General features: G+C 43.1%; 1 protein-coding gene across 1 annotated transcript in view; it reads left to right on the top strand.

Moving 5' to 3' along the window:
- pik3r5 (phosphoinositide-3-kinase, regulatory subunit 5) overlaps positions 1–19,669 on the top strand; it is a 178,266-nt gene that overhangs the window by 134,972 nt on the left and 23,625 nt on the right. The window contains 5 exon segments of the mRNA XM_051918933.1: positions 528–681; positions 4,929–5,054; positions 9,666–9,794; positions 11,783–11,876; positions 15,602–15,678. Coding sequence (XP_051774893.1) covers positions 528–681; positions 4,929–5,054; positions 9,666–9,794; positions 11,783–11,876; positions 15,602–15,678 — 580 coding nt within the window.

Genomic DNA, 19,669 nt, shown 5'->3' with positions numbered 1-19,669 from the left:
AAATCTCCTAAGCACTTACGAAACGAACAACCAGGAATTGTGGGAGACTCTCCTGATATAAAGAATGGAGGGCAGTTCTTAGCATTGATTGGCAGGTGGCCCCGCCTCTTGGGGGAACCACCCACAAAACACATGGAATATAACACATATGCATAACATTAACATAAATAAATGACTCAACAAACACAAAGACAGCATTAAAAAAGACTTTAAACCCCAGCCAGAGGAGAAACACTAACAGAATCGAATAAGTAAGAGTTGTCCTTACTGGGGCTTCCTTGGCTATGACCCCCCACACAGCTCTTGTTATCCCTCTCTTTTCTGGGAGTGACCACTACAAGAGGATAAGAATCGGAGAATGTGGTGTTGCTTGGACAAGTGAAACGCATCTTTCTTGGAAATGCAATTTGGTTTAAGTGACAGACTACTTTGTTAGTCATATCATATTTTGCTTTAATTCAGTAGCTGGAATAGCATCCCATGATTGCTGCTGCTGCTTAACGGTGCTTCCTACTGATTTGTTTCAGACTGCAAGAGAGCAGCTGCCCTCATCTTACCAGGTACTTTAAACTGCAGTTCTTCTATGTGCCCGTCAAGAGAAGCCTGGGCATTTCCCCTCTGGGGCAGCCATCCATGCCTTCCAATTTATCAGACAGTCCTTCCAAATCTGCAGCCCAGTTGGTAAGTAGTCAGCTATTCTGGATCACTTTATTCACATGTATTTTTAATTATCTCTTTTGAAATAAACAAACAAACAAATAAATAAATAAATGATGCCCTAACAAGAGAATATAGCCTCTAAGACAGGACTAATCATGAATGGAGAGTTCACAATATAGGAACTAGAACAAACACACTGCTGTCTTCCTTGGGGACACCAAGCATTCTTGTAACTGGGTCACTTGTCACAGAATAGCATCTAATATCTGCCACAGAGAGCTAGAATAATCAATTGAATATTCAAGTACGCTACACCTGGTTACACTATAGTTAAGATGAGGTTTGTGGGAGGTTTATCTGACTCGAATAATGATGTTACATAAACTTGTAATTTTGATCATTTGTGTCATTCTTGTCTAGCGTGGTGCTCAATGTCACCCATTTATTGTTGCAGAGAAGACTTTGTTACTCGACAGATCAGGTAGATAAGCTGATTACAGTCTGTCCGGCAGCTACTCTCTGTTACATGTGTCCAGAGTTCATCTATTGGAATGTATTTTGTTATGCAGGTAGTAATAAAATGCATTCAATTGTGTTATTCCAACAGTGGCACTGCTTTTATGAATCCCATTCCAAATGGCATATAGCAGTGACATAACAATTGGACAGATAGAGACATACATACTTGCCCCTTTAATAAAGGTGGATATATATATATATATATATATATATATATATATATATATATATATATACAGTAATCCCTCCTCCATCGCGGGGGTTGCGTTCCAGAGCCACCCGCGAAATAAGAAAATCCGCGAAGTAGAAACCATATGTTTATATGGTTATTTTTATATTGTCATGCTTAGGTCACAGATTTGCGCAGAAACACAGGAGGTTGTAGAGAAACAGGAACGTTATTCAAACACTGCAAACAAACATTTGTCTCTTTTTCAAAAGTTTAAACTGTGCTCCATGACAAGACAGAGATGACAGTTCTGTCTCACAATTAAAAGAATGCAAACATATCTTCCTCTTCAAAGGGAGTGCGTGTCAGGAGCACAGACTGTCAGAAAGACAGAGGAAAGCAAACAAATCAATAGGGCTGTTTGGCTTTTAAGTATGCGAAGCACCACGGCACAAAGCTGTTGAAGGCGGCAGCTCACACCCCCTCCGTCAGGAGCAGAGAAAGAGAGAGAGAGAGAGAGAGAGAGAGAAAAACAAACAATCGAAAATCAATACGTGCCCTTCGAGCTTTTAAGTATACGAAGCACCGTGCAGCATGTCGCTTCAGGAAGCAGCTGCACAGAAGGTAGCAACGTGAAGATAATCTTTCAGCATTTTTAGACGAGTGTCCGTATCGTCTAGGTATGAGAACAGCCCCCCTGCTCACACCCCCTACGTCAGGATCAGAGAAAGTCAGCGCAAGAGAGACAGAGAAAAGTAAGTTGGGTAGCTTCTCAGCCATCTGCCAATAGCGTCCCTTGTATGAAATCAACTGGGCAAACCAACTGAGGAAGCACGTACCAGAAATTAAAAGATCCATTGTCCTCAGAAATCCGCGAACCAGCAAAAAATCCGCGATATATATTTAAATATGCTTACATATAAAATCCGCGATAGAGTGAAGCCGCGAAGCGCGATATAGTGAGGGATCACTGTACATACAGTATATAATATATATATATATATATATATAAAACAAATATTGACAGGGGCTGGGGGATCAGTGAAGGTCCCCATTTAATTGTTGGCAGTAAAATGTCAAAAGCAATGTAACATCTGTTAGAGTAGCTTCTTTCCAGATGCAAGTCAACTGCTAGATGAACCCAAGATGGTAGTGGTGGTTATCTAACAGGAAGAGACAGGCCCATGTGACCGGAAACCGGAAGTGACATCAGGGATCTTTGAGTTCTCAGTATTCTGACTTATGGGTAGAGAAAGAGGAGAGGCATTAAAAGTTAATGCAAACCCTCATTTTGGGGTGAAATTACCCTTCGATTAGCTCTGGTGGTGTCTCCCTTTCGTGTGTGTGTGTGTGTATATATATACAGTAATCCCTCCTCCATCGCGGGGGTTGCGTTCCAGAGCCACCCGCGAAATAGGAAAATCCGCGAAGTAGAAACCATATGTTTATATGGTTATTTTTATATTGTCATGCTTGGGTCACAGATTTGCGCAGAAACACAGGAGGTTGTAGAGAGACAGGAACGTTATTCAAACACTGCAAACAAACATTTGTCTCTTTTTCAAAAGTTTAAACTGTGGCTCCATGACAAGACAGAGATGACAGTTCTGTCTCACAATTAAAAGAATGCAAACATATCTTCCTTTTCAAGGAGTGCAAAGCAAGCAGTCAAAAAAAAAAATCAATACGTGCCTTTGAGCTTTTAAGTATGCGAAGCTCCGTTCAGCATGTCCTTCAGGAAGCAGCTGCACACAGCCCCCCTGCTCACACCCCCCTACGTCAGCGCAAGAGAGAGAGAGAGAGAGAGAGAGAGGGAGAGAGAAAGTAAGCTGGATAGCTTCTCAGCCATCTGCCAATAGCGTCCCTTGTATGAAATCAACTGGGCAAACCAACTGAGGAGCATGTACCAGAAATTAAAAGACCCATTGTCCGCAGAAACCCGCGAAGCAGCGAAAAATCCACGATATATATTTAAATATGCTTACATATAAAATCCGCGATGGAGTGAAGCCGCGAAAGGCGAAGCGCGATATAGCGAGGGATCACTGTATAATATATATATATATATATATATATATATATATATATATATGGTTGAAATATTTTACTGTCAAATAATGCAAAGAGTACGCAACACGTGTTTTGCCCTGATTCTGGGCTCATCAGGCGTACACACTCACTGCACTCCCTCTCGGGGAATTGAACCTCGGACGTCAGTGCTAAAGGCGAAGCCCCTAACGTTGCACCACGGCGTGTGGTTCATTCATTTGACAGCATGTAGATCGGGGTAATTACATTCATGGCATTTGTAGTCTGAATCACAATGTGATTCAGACTACGAATGCCGTGAATATATATATATATATATACATATACAGTATATATGTCTTTGAAATAGTGAATTCCAGTTTCAATAGTCTATAATAATCAATGGTGTTGAAAAGTTACCCGTAAATGGGTAAATACTGTTATTCAGTAAGTTTGTTGTCAGAATAGCCGGGCAGCTCATATGAGTTAACCGTGGGCAATGAGATAATGCTAAGATCAGTAAGTACTACTCAAATATTCAATAACTAATACTCAAATGTGCCCCACTGTACCTGTTGTTTGCCTGCCTAAGGTAAAGTCATCTCTGATGCAGGAGCACTGGAATCGGCGGGTGGGTGGGTCCTTTCATCCGATTGGCTGGCCTAGCACTGAATGGCCAATAGGGGGAGGCGGCTAGTTGGCCAATGTCTCCAGGACTCTGAACAAATCTGAATCCTATTATGTGATATCGTCTACTCTTACATTTTGTTCTGTACTTGTAATATTTCTATTGCACTATTATATTGTATTGAGCGTTACTTTTGTTCTGTTCTGTGTATTGTATTGTAGTAACCCCATTTTTTTTGACAGCCACTGCACGCCCAGCCTACCTGGAAAGGGGTCTCTCTCTTTGAATTGCCTTTCCCAAGGTTCCCCCTATAATGTGTTTTTTTTTTTGGTGGAGTTTTTTCTTGTCTTCTTATATGGGGGCTGTCAAAACACCAGGCCTGTTAAAGCCCATTTCGGCACTGCTTGTGTGATTTTGGGCTAAACAAAAATAAATTGTTTTGTATCAAGTCTGTGTCATACGATTCTGTGGTGCCAAACTAGAAGGACTGCTCATTGGCTGTCTAATGTAAAAATGCCTATGCAGAAGTTTATTATGTCTTTTATTCTGCAGTTAGAGTGGATTATTAAAGTCTCTTTACCACAGAGGTGTGTATTTATCTATAAAATGCTTAAGAGTATCACAGTTTCTCCAGAGTGGCAGTGTGGAGTGAGTTACATACTTCTGTGATCATTTGTACCTGATTGTTGGGCCTTCTTTTCTTCACTCGCCTCAGGCTTTGTATTGGATTAGAAACTTTACTCTTGGCCAGTCCTCATTTACTGCCATGACGATAGTGTGTATGGTAGTCACAGCAACAAGCCATTCCTGAGCAAAGCAATCCAGGCCTGATGCAGCAGAAGTAGCATTCACACAGTACAAGAAAACAAAGAGGACTCTTCAGAGCTTCTCACTCTAAATGTATGTTATTTTCTGGCCTTACAGGAGTCCAGCCTGACACTTCCAGAAGACAGCACCAATGACATCGCCCACTATATTGGTGCCCTGGACCCCTGGTACAACTGCAACGTTCTAAGCTTGCTGAACTTACCCACTGATGTTCTTTGCCAGGTAAAGAGAAATCACGTGACCCTGTGTTAGGATATAGCGGGTTGGACAATGACTGACTGACTGACAAGAAAGTGAGCGGACTTGCATGTTAAAAGCATTCATTGTGGGCAACTCCCCACCATCAGGCAGTTGTTAATTTATGCAGTGTACCATTACTTCATGTTTGTAAAGCACAGAAGGCTGAGATACCACATCAAAATAATGAGCAAAGTACGGGCATAACGGCGCAGCCACTGCCTCCCAGCTGCAGACAAATTAATTTGAGTCCGTGGCTTGGTCACTTTTGATGTGTGGTTTGCGTGTTCTCCTTGTCTTCCTGGGTCACCTTGGTTTTTCCATGCATCCCTAATATGTTCAAGTCCAATTTGGTGTCTCATGAGTGGGCTTGGAATGTCTCAACTTAGTGTGTGTCTGGTTCTGCTGGGGTAGTCAGCAGTTCCCTACAAATATGGAAGGGAGGAGTAACATTAAAAAAATGAGAAGAGCCCCAAATAGCTCTGTAATGGGCTAGTGGAGTTATTTCTGTCATGGAGGAGATGTTGATGGACATTGTCCTAGTAGATATTCGTAAAGCTACAATCCAGTGTTCACTGGCTTCTGAGAGCTGGATAGGTGCACATGAACCATAAAATAAAGTGAAGGTCTCTGAGCAGGATGAGCGCTTCTCTCGTCAAGTCTATGCCATACAGTTCTGTGGCACCTTATTGGAAGGGGCAGCTCGTTGACTTTCTAACATGAAAATGTCTGCAGAGGTCTACGTCCTTTAGTCTGAAGTCAGACTGGATTATCAAAACCCCACTAGTGTGTGTCCATCTACGAAATGCTTAAGTGACACTCAAGTTCTCCATACCTGAGGTGTGTCGTGAGTATCACAATTCCGTGACCATTTAGATAGATAGATAGATAGATAGATAGATAGATAGATAGATAGATAGATAGATAGATAGATAGATAGATAGATAGATAGATAGATAGATAGATAGATAGATAGATAGATAGATAGATAGATAGATAGATAGATAGATAGATAGATAGATACTTTATTAATCCCAATGGGAAATTCACATTCTCCAGCAGCAGCATACTGATACAATAAATAATATTAAATTAAAGAATGATAATAATGCAGGTGAAAAACAGACAATAACTTTGTATAATGTTAAATGTTAACGTTTACCCCCCGGGTGGAATTGAAGAGTCACATAGTGTGGTGGAGGAACGATCTCCTCAGTCTGTCAGTGGAGCAGGACATTGACAGCAGTCTGTCGCTGAAGCTACTCTTCTGTCTGGAGATGACACTGTTTAGTGGATGCAGTGGATTCTCCATAATTGATAGGAGCCTGCTGAGCGCCCTTCGCTCTGCCACAGATGTTAAACTGTCCAGCTCCATGCCTACAATAGAGCTTGCTTTCCTCATCAGTTTGTCCAGGCGTGAGGCGTCTTTCTTCTTAATGCTGCCTCCCCAGCACACCACCGCATAAAAGAAGGCGCTCGCCACAACTGTCTGATAGGACATCTGCAGCATCTTATTGCAGATGTTGAAGGACGGCAGCCTTCTAAAGTAGTATAACCGGCTCTGTCCTTTCTTGCACAGAGCATCAGTATTGGCAGTCCAGTCCAATTTATCATCCAGCTGCACTCCCAGATATTTATAGGTCTGCACCATCTGCACACAGTCACCTTTGATGATCACTGGGTCTATGAGGGGTCTGGGCCTCCTAAAATCCACCACCAGCTCCTTGGTTTTGCTGGTGTTCAGTTGTAGGTGGTTTGAGTCGCACCATTTAACAAAGTCATTGATTAGGTCCCTATACTCCTCCTCCAGCCCATTCCTGATGCAGCCCAAACATTAGCCCAAACGTTCAGTCTCGTTTCCTTTTCTTAAAGTGCAGATTTAACCTCAGGCATTTTAAAAAAGAATATTCACTTGGTCATCATCCATTATCTTGAAATCAGTAATGGCGCACTGCACGATAATGTGCAGTGAATACACTTGACTTGGGCATTCCTAGTTTTCATCCTCTTTCTTTCTCTGTACGTTTATCATTCATTTGCTCAAAGGTTGATGCGCTTGCTACTTCCTAAGCAGCTCTTCTTCTTTTCTCCACCCTAGCGGCCCGCTTCTTCTCTTCTTTCGTTGGCATCTTTTCATGTTAAAACTGTTGGTGTTACAATTACGTTTTCTTTAATTTTTCACTTGAGCTGGCACTTAAGTCTTCAATCTGATTAAAGATATGAAGAGGTAGAGGAAGTGATGGCGAAGGTGGTAGGGATGAGAATGGCACCCGTATGCATGCGCCGCATGGCCGCCCTGCTGCCCACTGCCGAGAGTTGATTCTACAATAAAATAAAATACAAATTTAAAGAGGAATAACCTTGGAGGTTAATCATCACCCCAAAAGCGGATAGTAGACGTCACCTAGTATATGTGCACCAAATGTCAGTTCAATAGGTCAAACGGTTTGCGAGCTACAGGTGATTTAAAATCCTGGACAGACAAATGGACAGCCACGGTATTATTATTATAATAATAATAATAATGATGGGCGGCACGGTGGCGCAGTGGTAGCGCTGCTGCCTTGCAGTTAGGAGACCCGGGTTCGCTTCCCGGGTCCTCCCTGCATGGATTTTGCATGTTCTCCCCGTGTCTGCGTGGGTTTCCTCCTGGAAAAACTTAAGGCTTTGCTACAGGATACACCCTCCACAAGTTAAGGAAGTAAAAATAAAGGTATATATTTCTGTTTTATTTAAACCTTTTAAATTTGTATGCGGGCGGCATGGTGGCACAGTGAAAGGTGCCAGTTAGGAGACCCGGGTTCGCTTCCCTGCGTGGAGTTTGAATGTTCTCCCCGTGTCTGCGTGGGTTTCCTCCGGGCGCTCCGGTTTCCTTCCACAGTCCAAAGACATGCAGGTTAGGTGGATTGGCGATTCTAAATTGGCCCTAGTGTGTGCTTGGTGTGTGGGTGTGTTTGTGTGTGTCCTGCAGCGGGTTGGCACCCTGCCCAGGATTGATTCCTGCCTTGTGCCCGGTATTGGCTGGGATTGGCTCCGGCAGACCCCCGTGACCCTGTGTTTGGATTCAGCGGGTTGGAAAATGAATGGATGGATGGATAATAATAATACATTTTATTTATACAAGGCGCCTTTCAGAGAACTCAAGGACACCGAAACAAACAATAAGTAAATAAATAAAAGACACATTATAAACAACTTAAAACATCAGAAAATCTAAAAATTAAAACCAAACAAAACCACTGTAATCATAAAGAAAAAGCCATTTTAAACAGATGTGTTTTAAGTTTACATTTGAAGAATGAATATGATTTGATGTTTCTGAGCTCAGTAGGTAATGAATTCCAGAGCTTGGGAGCAGAATGGCTGAATGCTGTGCTCCCCATGGTGGTTAGACGGGCGAGAGGGACGGTCACATGGTGCCCTGTCACAGTGAACCAGAAATAAATTTAAACGTGGATATACTGTGTACAGAAAGATGAGCAATAGCTACAAAGCAAGTACGTGAAAAAGAATTTGTGTTATGTTCTGTTTTCCAAAAATAAAATCCACATCAAGCAGTAGGTTAAAACAAGGACCAAGTTGAAAAGTTTACTACGCAAGACGGAAATTTCACAAGACAGGCAATACGGTCAAGAATTCCAAAGACGACGCTAAACAAGATACTTACGACCATATATACTGTAAGAACTAGTCATTTAGCCCGTTACAATAACGAGCGCTAGAACAGTAGTGCATAAACATTAGTAGGAACAGTCTATATTAAATGGCAAGGGACCTTGGCCTCATTCTTTTTGTTGGTCGTATTTTTCTTTCTTTCAGCCTTTCTTTTGTTGATGTTTACTTGCTAAGCTGACTGTTCTTCGTGGGCTGCCACCGTGTATTGTGTGTCTTTAATTTTCTGTGACAGTAATACTGTCTTGTACGGCTCTATTCAATAAGGGCGCACACAAAAAGGCGACCTCAATTGAGCGCGCCTTTATTCGCTGTGCCCAATTGAGGTCGCCCTTTTGAGGCTCGCCTTTTTGTGCGCGCCCTTATTGAAGAATACCGTCTTGTACATCCGCTGGCTTGTACGTCCGTAATATACCTTTAATTTTCTCTGGCGGTAATACAGGCGTGCGCGTCGGTAATATGCCTTTAATCTCCTCTGACAGTAATACTGGCTTGTATGTGGCTGTAATATGAGTCACTGTATTGTGTACCTTTAATTTCCTCTCGCAGTAATACTGGTTTGTATTTCCGTAAAACGCCTCTAACCCTCTCTGACAGTAATATCGCGCATCGCACCGTGCCCCGCGCATGCGCACTTCACCAGAAGACACCCACACACGGACACCTGGACGCACATAGGGATTTTATATGTATAGATGACAATGGCGTGTACAAGGCTAATGAGGCACAGAGTGGAACATTCTCCTTTTATTTTACCTACCCCTACATCACAGGACCGTGGTCCTGCCCAACGGCCTAATCCGACGGCCAGGGTTAGCTGAGGGCAAGAAGCCATTCCTTGACTCCAGCACTTTAGTAGACTGTAGGTTGGCTCCACCCAGCTGCTTGTCTGCTAAACTTAACTTTTTCTTTCATATTTTTCAGCAGGCATCCAAGCCTGAAGCAGTGTGCCAAAATGGTTCCAAGGAGAAGCTTCCTATTTTGGCAGATATGGTCCTGTATTACTGCAGACATGCCACTCGTGCTGTTCTGGTTCAGCTGTACCAGGCTGAGGTAAGGCAAACACTCGGGTTCAGAATCCGTATGCACATCTTCTTTATTTTGGAAAGAGAGTGGATTTGATGCCTCAGTCCTGCCTGATGCTGGTGTTCCCCAAGTGACTAGTAAATACTTGATGGAGAATGTGGGTGAAAGGGTATCTCATTTTCTTTTCTGGTCAGCTTCCCCAGTTGTCCACTTTGCCCACATTTATAGGACACTTACAAAGCAATCTAGATTACAATTCAATACCAGGGGTTGCGGTGAGTCCTGATAATTATTTGGTGGGACCTAAAGGCCATGCACAGTGTCAAGATATAGAACTGATGTATAAGAACATAAGAAATTTGACAAAAGACCATTCAGTCCAACACATCTGCTTGATCAGCTAATAGTTAACCTATCCCAATGAGATGATATCCAGATCCTTCTTAAATGAATCCATATACTTCTTAAAGGATGTTAAGGTTCTGCTTCAACTCTGTCTCTCAGTAGTTTGTTTCAGAGTCCCACAACTCTTTATGTAAAGAAGTGCTTCCTGGCTTCAGTCCTAAACGCACTTCCCCTTAATTTCCACTGATGTCCTCGAGTACGGGATTCACCCTTACGTTGGAAGAATTCTGCTGGATCCACTTTATCAAAGTCTTTAAGGATTTTAGATACCCAGATGAGGTCCCCACACAGTCTCCAGGTTTAATTCTCTGAGTCTGTCACAGTAGGACATGTCCTCAAGTCCCATGATGCACCTGGTTGCATCCCTCTGCACAGCTTCAAGTGCTGTTATGTCTTTCTTGTAGTGTGGTGACCAGAACTGTGGTCTCACCAGTGCATTCTATAGTCTGAGCCTAACATCCCTCAATTTATATTCAACAGTTTGTGACGATGCCAGTCCTCTACAGACTCCTTCTTCCCAACATGGGAGTCTGCTGAACTGACACCGTCGATAGTTATGACCGAGATGAGCTGACAATTTGAGAACAAATCTCAGATGGAGCCAGGGGATGATGGAAAGTGCTCATGTGCTTTTATTAAAAAATAACAATCCTACACAAATGTTAAACCAAAAGTGTCCATTATGCAGTGTTCAAAAAAACCAAATCCATAAAATCATTGAAATGTGGAGATAAAATCAATAAATAAATCTGTTAAAATGCAGTCTTTCTTCACCCGATTGCAGCCCACCACCTTCTGTCTCCCCGGCTCACCCATCACAGGCGTTGCCGGCGGAGCCTCTGCAGCATGAACTCCATTCTGCTGACCCCCGTCTTGGCTGCCGCCACACTGTGCAGCCAGACTGTCCGAGGTTGGCACACCTCCCGTCTCCCTTTGTGCTCACTCAGTCCATTGGGAGGTCTTATGTCTCACTTGCCCCACTCTGCACACTCAGTCAGTGGGGCGAACCAGCCCCTAGAGCGCCTCTGGCTGCTCTCCCTTCCAGAGCCCCAGCTCGAGCTCCTTCTCCTTCCTGGTGTCTGGATCATCTCCTATGACTGCCTTTTCTGTCCTTTAACCTCCTTCTATTATTTTCTCTCTTTTATGTCCCCCATCCCTCTATGGCAGCCTGTATATATATACACACACACATCTGTCTCCATGGGCACAGTGCCTTAATCACACACTGCAGGAAGCCAATGAAGCAATTAAGAACGATCGCACCCACACGTGCAGGTACGACTCGCCCCAACTACTTCATTAACTCCCCGCGGTCGTGCAATCGCACCCACGGAGAGTGACACGGCTTTATGGATTTAAAACCTGGCCATATTTTGTTGTAGCCGCAGACCCGCTATACCACACAGTTCTTATGATATAACTTAACATTCTATTGGCCTTTTTTTAAGTTCTTCTCCACATTGCCTAGTTGATGAGAACATTGTGTCTGTATTGTCGGACAGGTGTCTATGACCCAGAACTGGATTAAGCTAGTTGTCAAATTAATTTTTGGATAGAAATGACAGGTTGATGTCATGGCACTACGTGTCATCTTTTTCTTCCGCCCACAGTTAACTCTGGCTGGTGGGGAGAAGAGGAGGGAGGTGTTCATCCATTCACTGGAACTTGGCCACACCGCAGGAATCCGTGCAATTAAAGCTTCAGGTAAGATTTCACCACATTTGACATATTTTAATGCCAGCTTGAATTCCTGTGACAAGTCATGAGACATGCAAATATACAACATTAAGAAAATGATGCTTTTGGGTAAAGTTTTATGAAAGATGTTTATGACCACAGACGCAATAATGTCCCACACAATTCCAGGTTTTTTTCACCTTCCGTACAGAAACACCAGCCACAATGCCCCACTATAAATTATTTTCCTTCCTCTTTCTGGTAGAGTGTTGCCTGCTGCTTCCCAACTCTGACACGGTTAAGTAGGGTTGAGGGCCCTCTTTTGAATCCAACCCGGGAACTGCTTCCTTTGTCACGACCAGGGTAACAGCGCCCTCTGGTGGTACCCGAAGAGACCAGCAGGGTTGTGTTTCCGGATTCCAACTCCCATGCCACCCTGCAGGTGTCCTAAGGAACACTGCCACCTGTCATGTGGGGTAGTGAACTACCCCCGGTATGTCTGTTCATCCAGTTCATCCATGATGGCCTACTGGCTGGGATGAAGGATGAATCCTTGCCCAGACAGGAAGCCAGAATGCCCTTTCTTCATCCATGTCATTAAATGTATGAGAAGAAGGGAGGTGAAGGTGGAAATAGGCCAAGGAAAAGGAAATGCACATTGAGTTTACAACACAAACCTGAAACCTTTTCTGTTTAACATTCCAGAAAGAGTTCCCTTTGATCATCACTTCTCTGTCAAAATGACAGAGAACCGCCCAAACCTGACACACGCAGACACCAGGCTTAAGTTTCAGCACACAATAGGCGTTTATTTTCACTGGGAATAATTTACTCTCTTTCCCCTTAGCAGCACAGGACACTAACAGTCCAAACACCAATATACAATCATTCCTTCTTCCTTTTCTCTTCTTTCTTCTGCCTCCTCTCCTCCTCTGATAAGCGTTGTCCTCTCCCTCCCAACTCTGGCTCCCCCAGTGAAGTGAGGCGGCTCCATTTAAGCCGCATCCGGGAATATTCCAGGTGGCTCGTTAGGGATGTCTGGAATCACCCCTAGGTGTGGCAAAAGCCCAAAGTAGGGCTCTGCGGCTCCCCCTGGTGGCCCCCACATAACCCAACAGGGCTGTGCCAAACAGCAACTCCCATGGAGCCCTGTGGGAATCCGAGGTGCCGCTGCAACCCATGGGGGCAACCATCTAGCACTCCTTCAATTATATCAGTCTCCCAGTCGGGCAAGAGCCCCAGCCATCCGTCACAGTGTGAGTGTGATAGATATATAGATATAGATATACTGTAGACAGATATACCGTATATAGATATATAGATATACTGTATATAGATATAAAGATAGATATACTGTAGACAGATATACTGTATATAGATATAAAGATAGATATACTGTATACAGATATACTGTAGATAGATATATAGATATAGATATACTGTAGACAGATATACTGTAGATATAGACTTGACACAAAAAGGTTTGGGGCAGCCACCCATATATTATTCCTGGCTTTAAAAGGCTTTTAAATAGCATAGAGATGTTCTCAGTACAGAGTCCAAAACAGAACTGTCGAGGGTTTGCAAAGATGGCAGCTTTAAGGGATCAGACAGGAAGTGATGTAAGGAAACCAGAAGTAATATTCTTCTGATGTCAGTTTGTGTGCTGGAAGTGATGTTCTTCTGGGCACCGGAACCAGAAGTGACGTCATCCTGTCTGAATCAGACAGGTTTTCCCACAGCTGGTCTGCAGAGATAACAGGAGAAGGTTTAGTGCAACCCACCACCCTCTGGCCTTGCCTGGAATTACCTTTGCTTGGTCCATACAACGTCCTCTAATTCGCACGTGTGTGACAACAGATATAGATATACTGTAGATAGATATACTATATGTAGATATAAATATAGATATACTGTAGATAGATATATATATAGATAGATATACTGTAGACATATACTGTAGATATACTGTATATAGATATAAATATATACTGTAGATAGATATAGATATACTGTAGATAGATATATATATACTGTAGATAGATATATAGATATAGATATACTGCAGACAGATATACTGTAGATAGATATACTATACTGTATATAGCTATAGATATAAATAGATATACTGTAGACAGATATACTATAGATAGATATAGATATAAATATAGATATACTGTATATAGATATACTGTAGATATATATATATATATATATATATATATATAGATCAGGGGTGTCGAACTCCGGGCCTGGAGGGCCGCAGTGGCTACAGGTTTTCATTCTAACCCTTTTCCTAATCAGTGAGTAGTTTTCACTGCTATTTAACTCCTTTTACATTCATTTTCATAGCCCTGTTTTTAAGGATTCAGTGCTCTGAATTGATTTGTTTCTTCATTAAATGGCAGCCAAACAGTAATGAGACGTGAAACGAACCAACAGATGACCAGCTAAACTGGGATTTCAAACTCCAACCAAATTCACTCCAACCAGTCTCTTAATGAGAAGCCGATTCTTGCTGTTAATTAAGCCCGTTATTTAATTCAATGGCTTGTTGCTGCTCTCATTCTGCCACAGCAGACATTTCCAAATCTGTTGATTTTCTGTTTTTTTCTGTCATATGGTGGCTTGTTTGATGTCTCAGTATTGTTTGGCTACTAATTAAGGAAAAAGAAACAATTAAGGGGCCTGAGTCAAGTTAATTAAAACTAAAGCAAAAGAAGTTAATTAGGCATAAAAACGTCTCACTAATGAAGAAGATGGTTAGAATGAAAACATGCAGCCACTGCGGCCCTCGAGGACCGGAGTTTGACCCCTGTGATATAGATATACTGTAGACAGATATACTTTATATAGTGTGGCAAGCGGCTAGGGGTGGTACCCAGCCGGGACACCTGGAAGGACAGAAGGAGGGATTGCACCTCCTCCGGACCACGAGGGGGCGACTGCCCTGGTGGCTATGGGGACCACAGGAAAGGAGCATGGAAGCTCAACCCTATTTGGGCTGACACCGCTAGGGGGTGCCCAAATGCCTGGAGAGCCCTGGCCCTCAGCACTTCTGCCACACCCGGAAGTGCTGGGGGGACGAAGACCAGGGACACCCGAAGTGCACCCGACACTTCCGCCACACCAGGGAGTGCCGGCAGAAGCTCATTGGGAGGCACCTGGAGCAAGTCTGGGTGAATATAAAAGGGGCCGCCTCCCTCCATTCGATGGCTGGAGTCGGGTGGAAGAGGACGGAGCTCGGAGGAGAGGAGTGGAAGTAGTCATGAAGAGAGAGAAAGGCATTTTGAGAGGCCAGGACTGAAGGGTGCTTGGTATGGAAGTATTGGGTTGTGTGCACTGTAAATATGAAAAATATGAATAAAATTGTGTTGGTGGTTGAATCTTCGGTGTCCGCCTATCTGTGTCCAGGCCAGCTTCCACAACAGATATAGATATACTGTATATAGATATAAATATAGATATACTGTATATATAGATATAGATACAGATAGAGATATACTGTATATAGATATAGATATACTGTATATGGATATAGATATACAATTGTAATGCAACTAATTCTGCCCTTCCCGGTCAGAGTGGTATAAAACCCAGGCCCCCCCAGAGAAAGGGCGTCTATTGCTGTATTGCTGGTCCAAGCTGAGCGATGGACAGAGCACTCCTGAACAAGACCCACCGACAGACGGCTAGTTGTGTCACTCCAAAGAATTGTATTTTATTTTTTCTTTCCCATGTGTCTCCTGCAGGTCCTGGATCCAAGCGCTTTGGAATCGATGGCGATCGGGAGGCTGTCCCATTAACACTACACATTGTCTACAGTAAAGTAAGTGCTAAGGAGACGGAAGGCACTGCGAGAGTCTAGGGGTGGTGGGACAAGAGCTTGAAGAGAAAACCTGCACCTCTCAAGTGCTTTTAGAAAACAATCTGTCTAATGGATATACAGTTAGGCGGTTGGGGGTGGTGAGTTAGTACACAAAGGCTTTTCCCAGCAGGACTTGTGAAACCTGTTCCTTTGTTCGTTTTCTGATTGTGTTCATAGTGATGGTATTTTTGTATTTGCCATCAGTAGCCTAGAGGAGTGACATAACCGACATAACCCATCTATGACATCTGTAGACCCTCGCGGGGTATGAAGGCCTTCAGGTTACACTTGACTCAGCTACTTTCTGTATCTTCGAGTTTGGAGGTGTAAGTCAGCAGTCATAGTACTTGCACTTCAGAAGAGGTCATCCACCGTGAAGCTAAGCCTGTTCAGGCCTGGTCAGTACTGGGGAAGGAGAACATCTTGGAAAAAGCTTGGAGTGCTGCTGGAAGAGGTGTTGGCGAGGCCAGCAGGCGGTGCATACCCTGTGGTCTGAATGTGGATCCCAATGGAACGGTGCAGTGGCGGGGACACGGTGCTGTTAAAATGGTGCCGTCCTTCAGATGAGATGTAAAACCGAGGCCCTGACTGTTTGTGGTCATCAAAGATCCCTGGCCATCTTTTGAAAATAGTACGGGGTATCCTGATGTCCAGGCTAAATTGCCCACCACGGCCTGGTCATTCTGGCCCCTAAACATCCCTTGTTTTTTTAATTGTCTCTCTCACCACTTCACCACCTAACAGCTAACGGCGCAAAAATGGCTGCGGTCACCTCAACTGGGTGGGTGCTACACATTAGTGGTGGCTGAAGTGGCTCCTCGCTCACTATGAAAACGTCTTTGAGTAGTGAACAACTATGGAAAAACCATCGCTATTGACTCTGAATAGTGCCCGGACTAGTGAGTGTGGCCTTGTGGTGCAACAGATGGGTACATGTCCTGGGCTGACTCTCCCACAGAGCTATGGAAAAACCTTGTATGTCACGTCTTTTAAGTTGTCAGCAAATTGAGAAAATGATGTCGCCCCTATAATTAACGATCTCCAGATTTCAGTTTTCCTGAGCGTCACGTACACAACATTGTTTATTTTCACAAATCAACAAAACATACCATTTAAATCAGGCAGTCGCAGCATTTAAATCACGTGATCGTAATCTGACGTTTTCATTGGTCAGCGGTCTTTCCTCATTGGTCAGTGGAGTTGCTAGGTTTTTGTCCTGCAGTATGTTAAATACTGTGTACATACTCGCTTCTTCCATCATGCTCTGACCAGAATGCAGACATATTTGGCCATCACCATTACCTTATAACATCAGGAAAGACCCAACAACTCCAAAAACTAAATATTGAAAATAAATGGCAGTTACTAGATTTTTCCATTGCACGTGAGAAATGTAAAGAATTATTAATTATTATAATAAAAGTGCTGCCATCAATAATCAGATACCATTGTTGTGTCTCTGTGTAACTACTCTTTATTCTTTAATGCTGGCCAGTCTCTGCTCTCAAGGCTCCCAATGGTTCTACTGGTTGTATTTTCATAAATATCTCCTGCGTATTTATAAATGGGCCCTGTGCAGTTCTTTAAGGACTAGCAACTTGACTTCTTCCATGGACATCATTTACCGTTGTCCAACATTGGTCACCTATTATATTATAACAGCTGTGTAAGCCCATGCTGTTAAAAGCCCGGGCTCCTAGAAACCATGGATTCTGGCTAGGTATGGGAATTGAAAACCGGTTCTTGTTGAGAACCGGTTCCCACTGTTTCAATTCCTTGGAATTGTTTGCCATTTTTGCAAACAATTCCCCTATCGATTCCAGTCACCTCGAATGACGTCATCACGTTGCGTAGCGTCATTTACCCAGCAGGAAACATGGCGCCTAAGCGGCACAAATGCTCAAAAGTTTGGTTATACTTTACGAGAAAGGATGACAACAGGGCAACTTCCAATACTTGCAAAGTAGATATTTCATCAAAGGGAGGAAACACTACGAATATGCAAAAGCATTTGCTCACAAAACACGCGATAACCTTACAGTGGTGTGAAAAACTATTTGCCCCCTTCCTGATTTCTTATTCTTTTGCATGTTTGTCACACAAAATGTTTCTGATCATCAAACACATTTAACCATTAGTCAAATATAACACAAGTAAACACAAAATGCAGTTTTTAAATGATGGTTTTTATTATTTAGGGAGAAAAAAAATCCAAACCTACATGGCCCTGTGTGAAAAAGTAATTGCCCCCTTGTTAAAAATAACCTAACTGTGGTGTATCACACCTGAGTTCAATTTCCGTAGCCACCCCAGGCCTGATTACTGCCACACCTGTTTCAATCAAGAAATCACTTAAATAGGAGCTGCCTGACACAGAGAAGTAGACCAAAAGCACCTCAAAAGCTAGACATCATGCCAAGATCCAAAGAAATTCAGGAACAAATGAGAACAGAAGTAATTGAGATCTATCAGTCTGGTAAAGGTTATAAAGCCATTTCTAAAGCTTTGGGACTCCAGCGAACCACAGTGAGAGCCATTATCCACAAATGGCAAAAACATGGAACAGTGGTGAACCTTCCCAGGAGTGGCCGGCTGACCAAAATTACCCCAAGAGCACAGAGACGACTCATCCGAGAGGTCACAAAAGACCCCAGGACAACATCTAAAGAACTGCAGGCCTCACTTGCCTGAATTAAGGTCAGTGTTCACGACTCCACCATAAGAAAGAGACTGGGCAAAAACGGCCTGCATGGCAGATTTCCAAGACGCAAACCACTGTTAAGCAAAAAGAACATTAGGGCTCGTCTCAATTTTGCTAAGAAACATCTCAATGATTGCCAAGACTTTTGGGAAAATACCTTGTGGACTGATGAGTCAAAAGTTGAACTTTTTGGAAGGCAAATGTCCCGTTACATCTGGCGTAAAAGGAACACAGCATTTCAGAAAAAGAACATCATACCAACAGTAAAATATGGTGGTGGTAGTGTGATGGTCTGGGGTTGTTTTGCTGCTTCAGGACCTGGAAGGCTTGCTGTGATAGATGGAACCATGAATTCTACTGTCTACCAAAAAAATCCTGAAGGAGAATGTCCGGCCATCTGTTCGTCAACTCAAGCTGAAGCGATCTTGGGTGCTGCAACAGGACAATGACCCAAAACACACCAGCAAATCCACCTCTGAATGGCTGAAGAAAAACAAAATGAAGACTTTGGAGTGGCCTAGTCAAAGTCCTGACCTGAATCCAATTGAGATGCTATGGCATGACCTTAAAAAGGCGGGTTCATGCTAGAAAACCTCAAATAAAGCTGAATTACAAACAATTTTGCAAAGATGAGTGGGCCAAAATTCCTCCAGAGCGCTGTAAAAGACTCATTGCAAGTTATCGCAAACGCTTGATTGCAGTTATTGCTGCTAAGGGTGGCCCAACCAGTTATTAGGTTCAGGGGGCAATTACTTTTTCACACAGGGCCATGTAGGTTTGGATTTTTTTTTCTCCCTAAATAATAAACACCACCATTTACAAACTGCATTTTGTGTTTACTTGTGTTATATTTGACTAATGGTTAAATGTGTTTGATAATCAGAAACATTTTGTGTGACAAACATGCAAAAGAATAAGAAATCAGAAAGGGGGCAAATAGTTTTTCACACCACTGTAAATGAATGTCGTGTTTTTGATCCGCTCCGGACTAGTGAATCTCAACCCAGCAGCAGCGGTAACGTTTGCATGTCCTCTCCCGTTAATATGGCAGGTAACTAATCAACTAACATTGCATATTATGTTAGCGCGATTTGCCTTATTGCAAAACCTGCTATTACTGCGCATTGCATTTAGATGACCATGACGAGAGAGACAGACAGAGTCTGGCTGTCTCAGATGCTGGCAGTTCTCGCTGCAGTCTACCGGTAGCATCTCCTTTCACAGAGGCGGGGAAAAGTAAAATGACACAGG

The sequence above is a fragment of the Erpetoichthys calabaricus genome, chromosome 14 (genome assembly GCF_900747795.2).
Source record: "Erpetoichthys calabaricus chromosome 14, fErpCal1.3, whole genome shotgun sequence".
Lineage (NCBI taxonomy): Eukaryota > Metazoa > Chordata > Cladistia > Polypteriformes > Polypteridae > Erpetoichthys > Erpetoichthys calabaricus.
The sequence above is the reverse complement of the archived record's forward strand: the minus strand, read 5'-3'. Positions and strand labels throughout refer to the sequence as shown.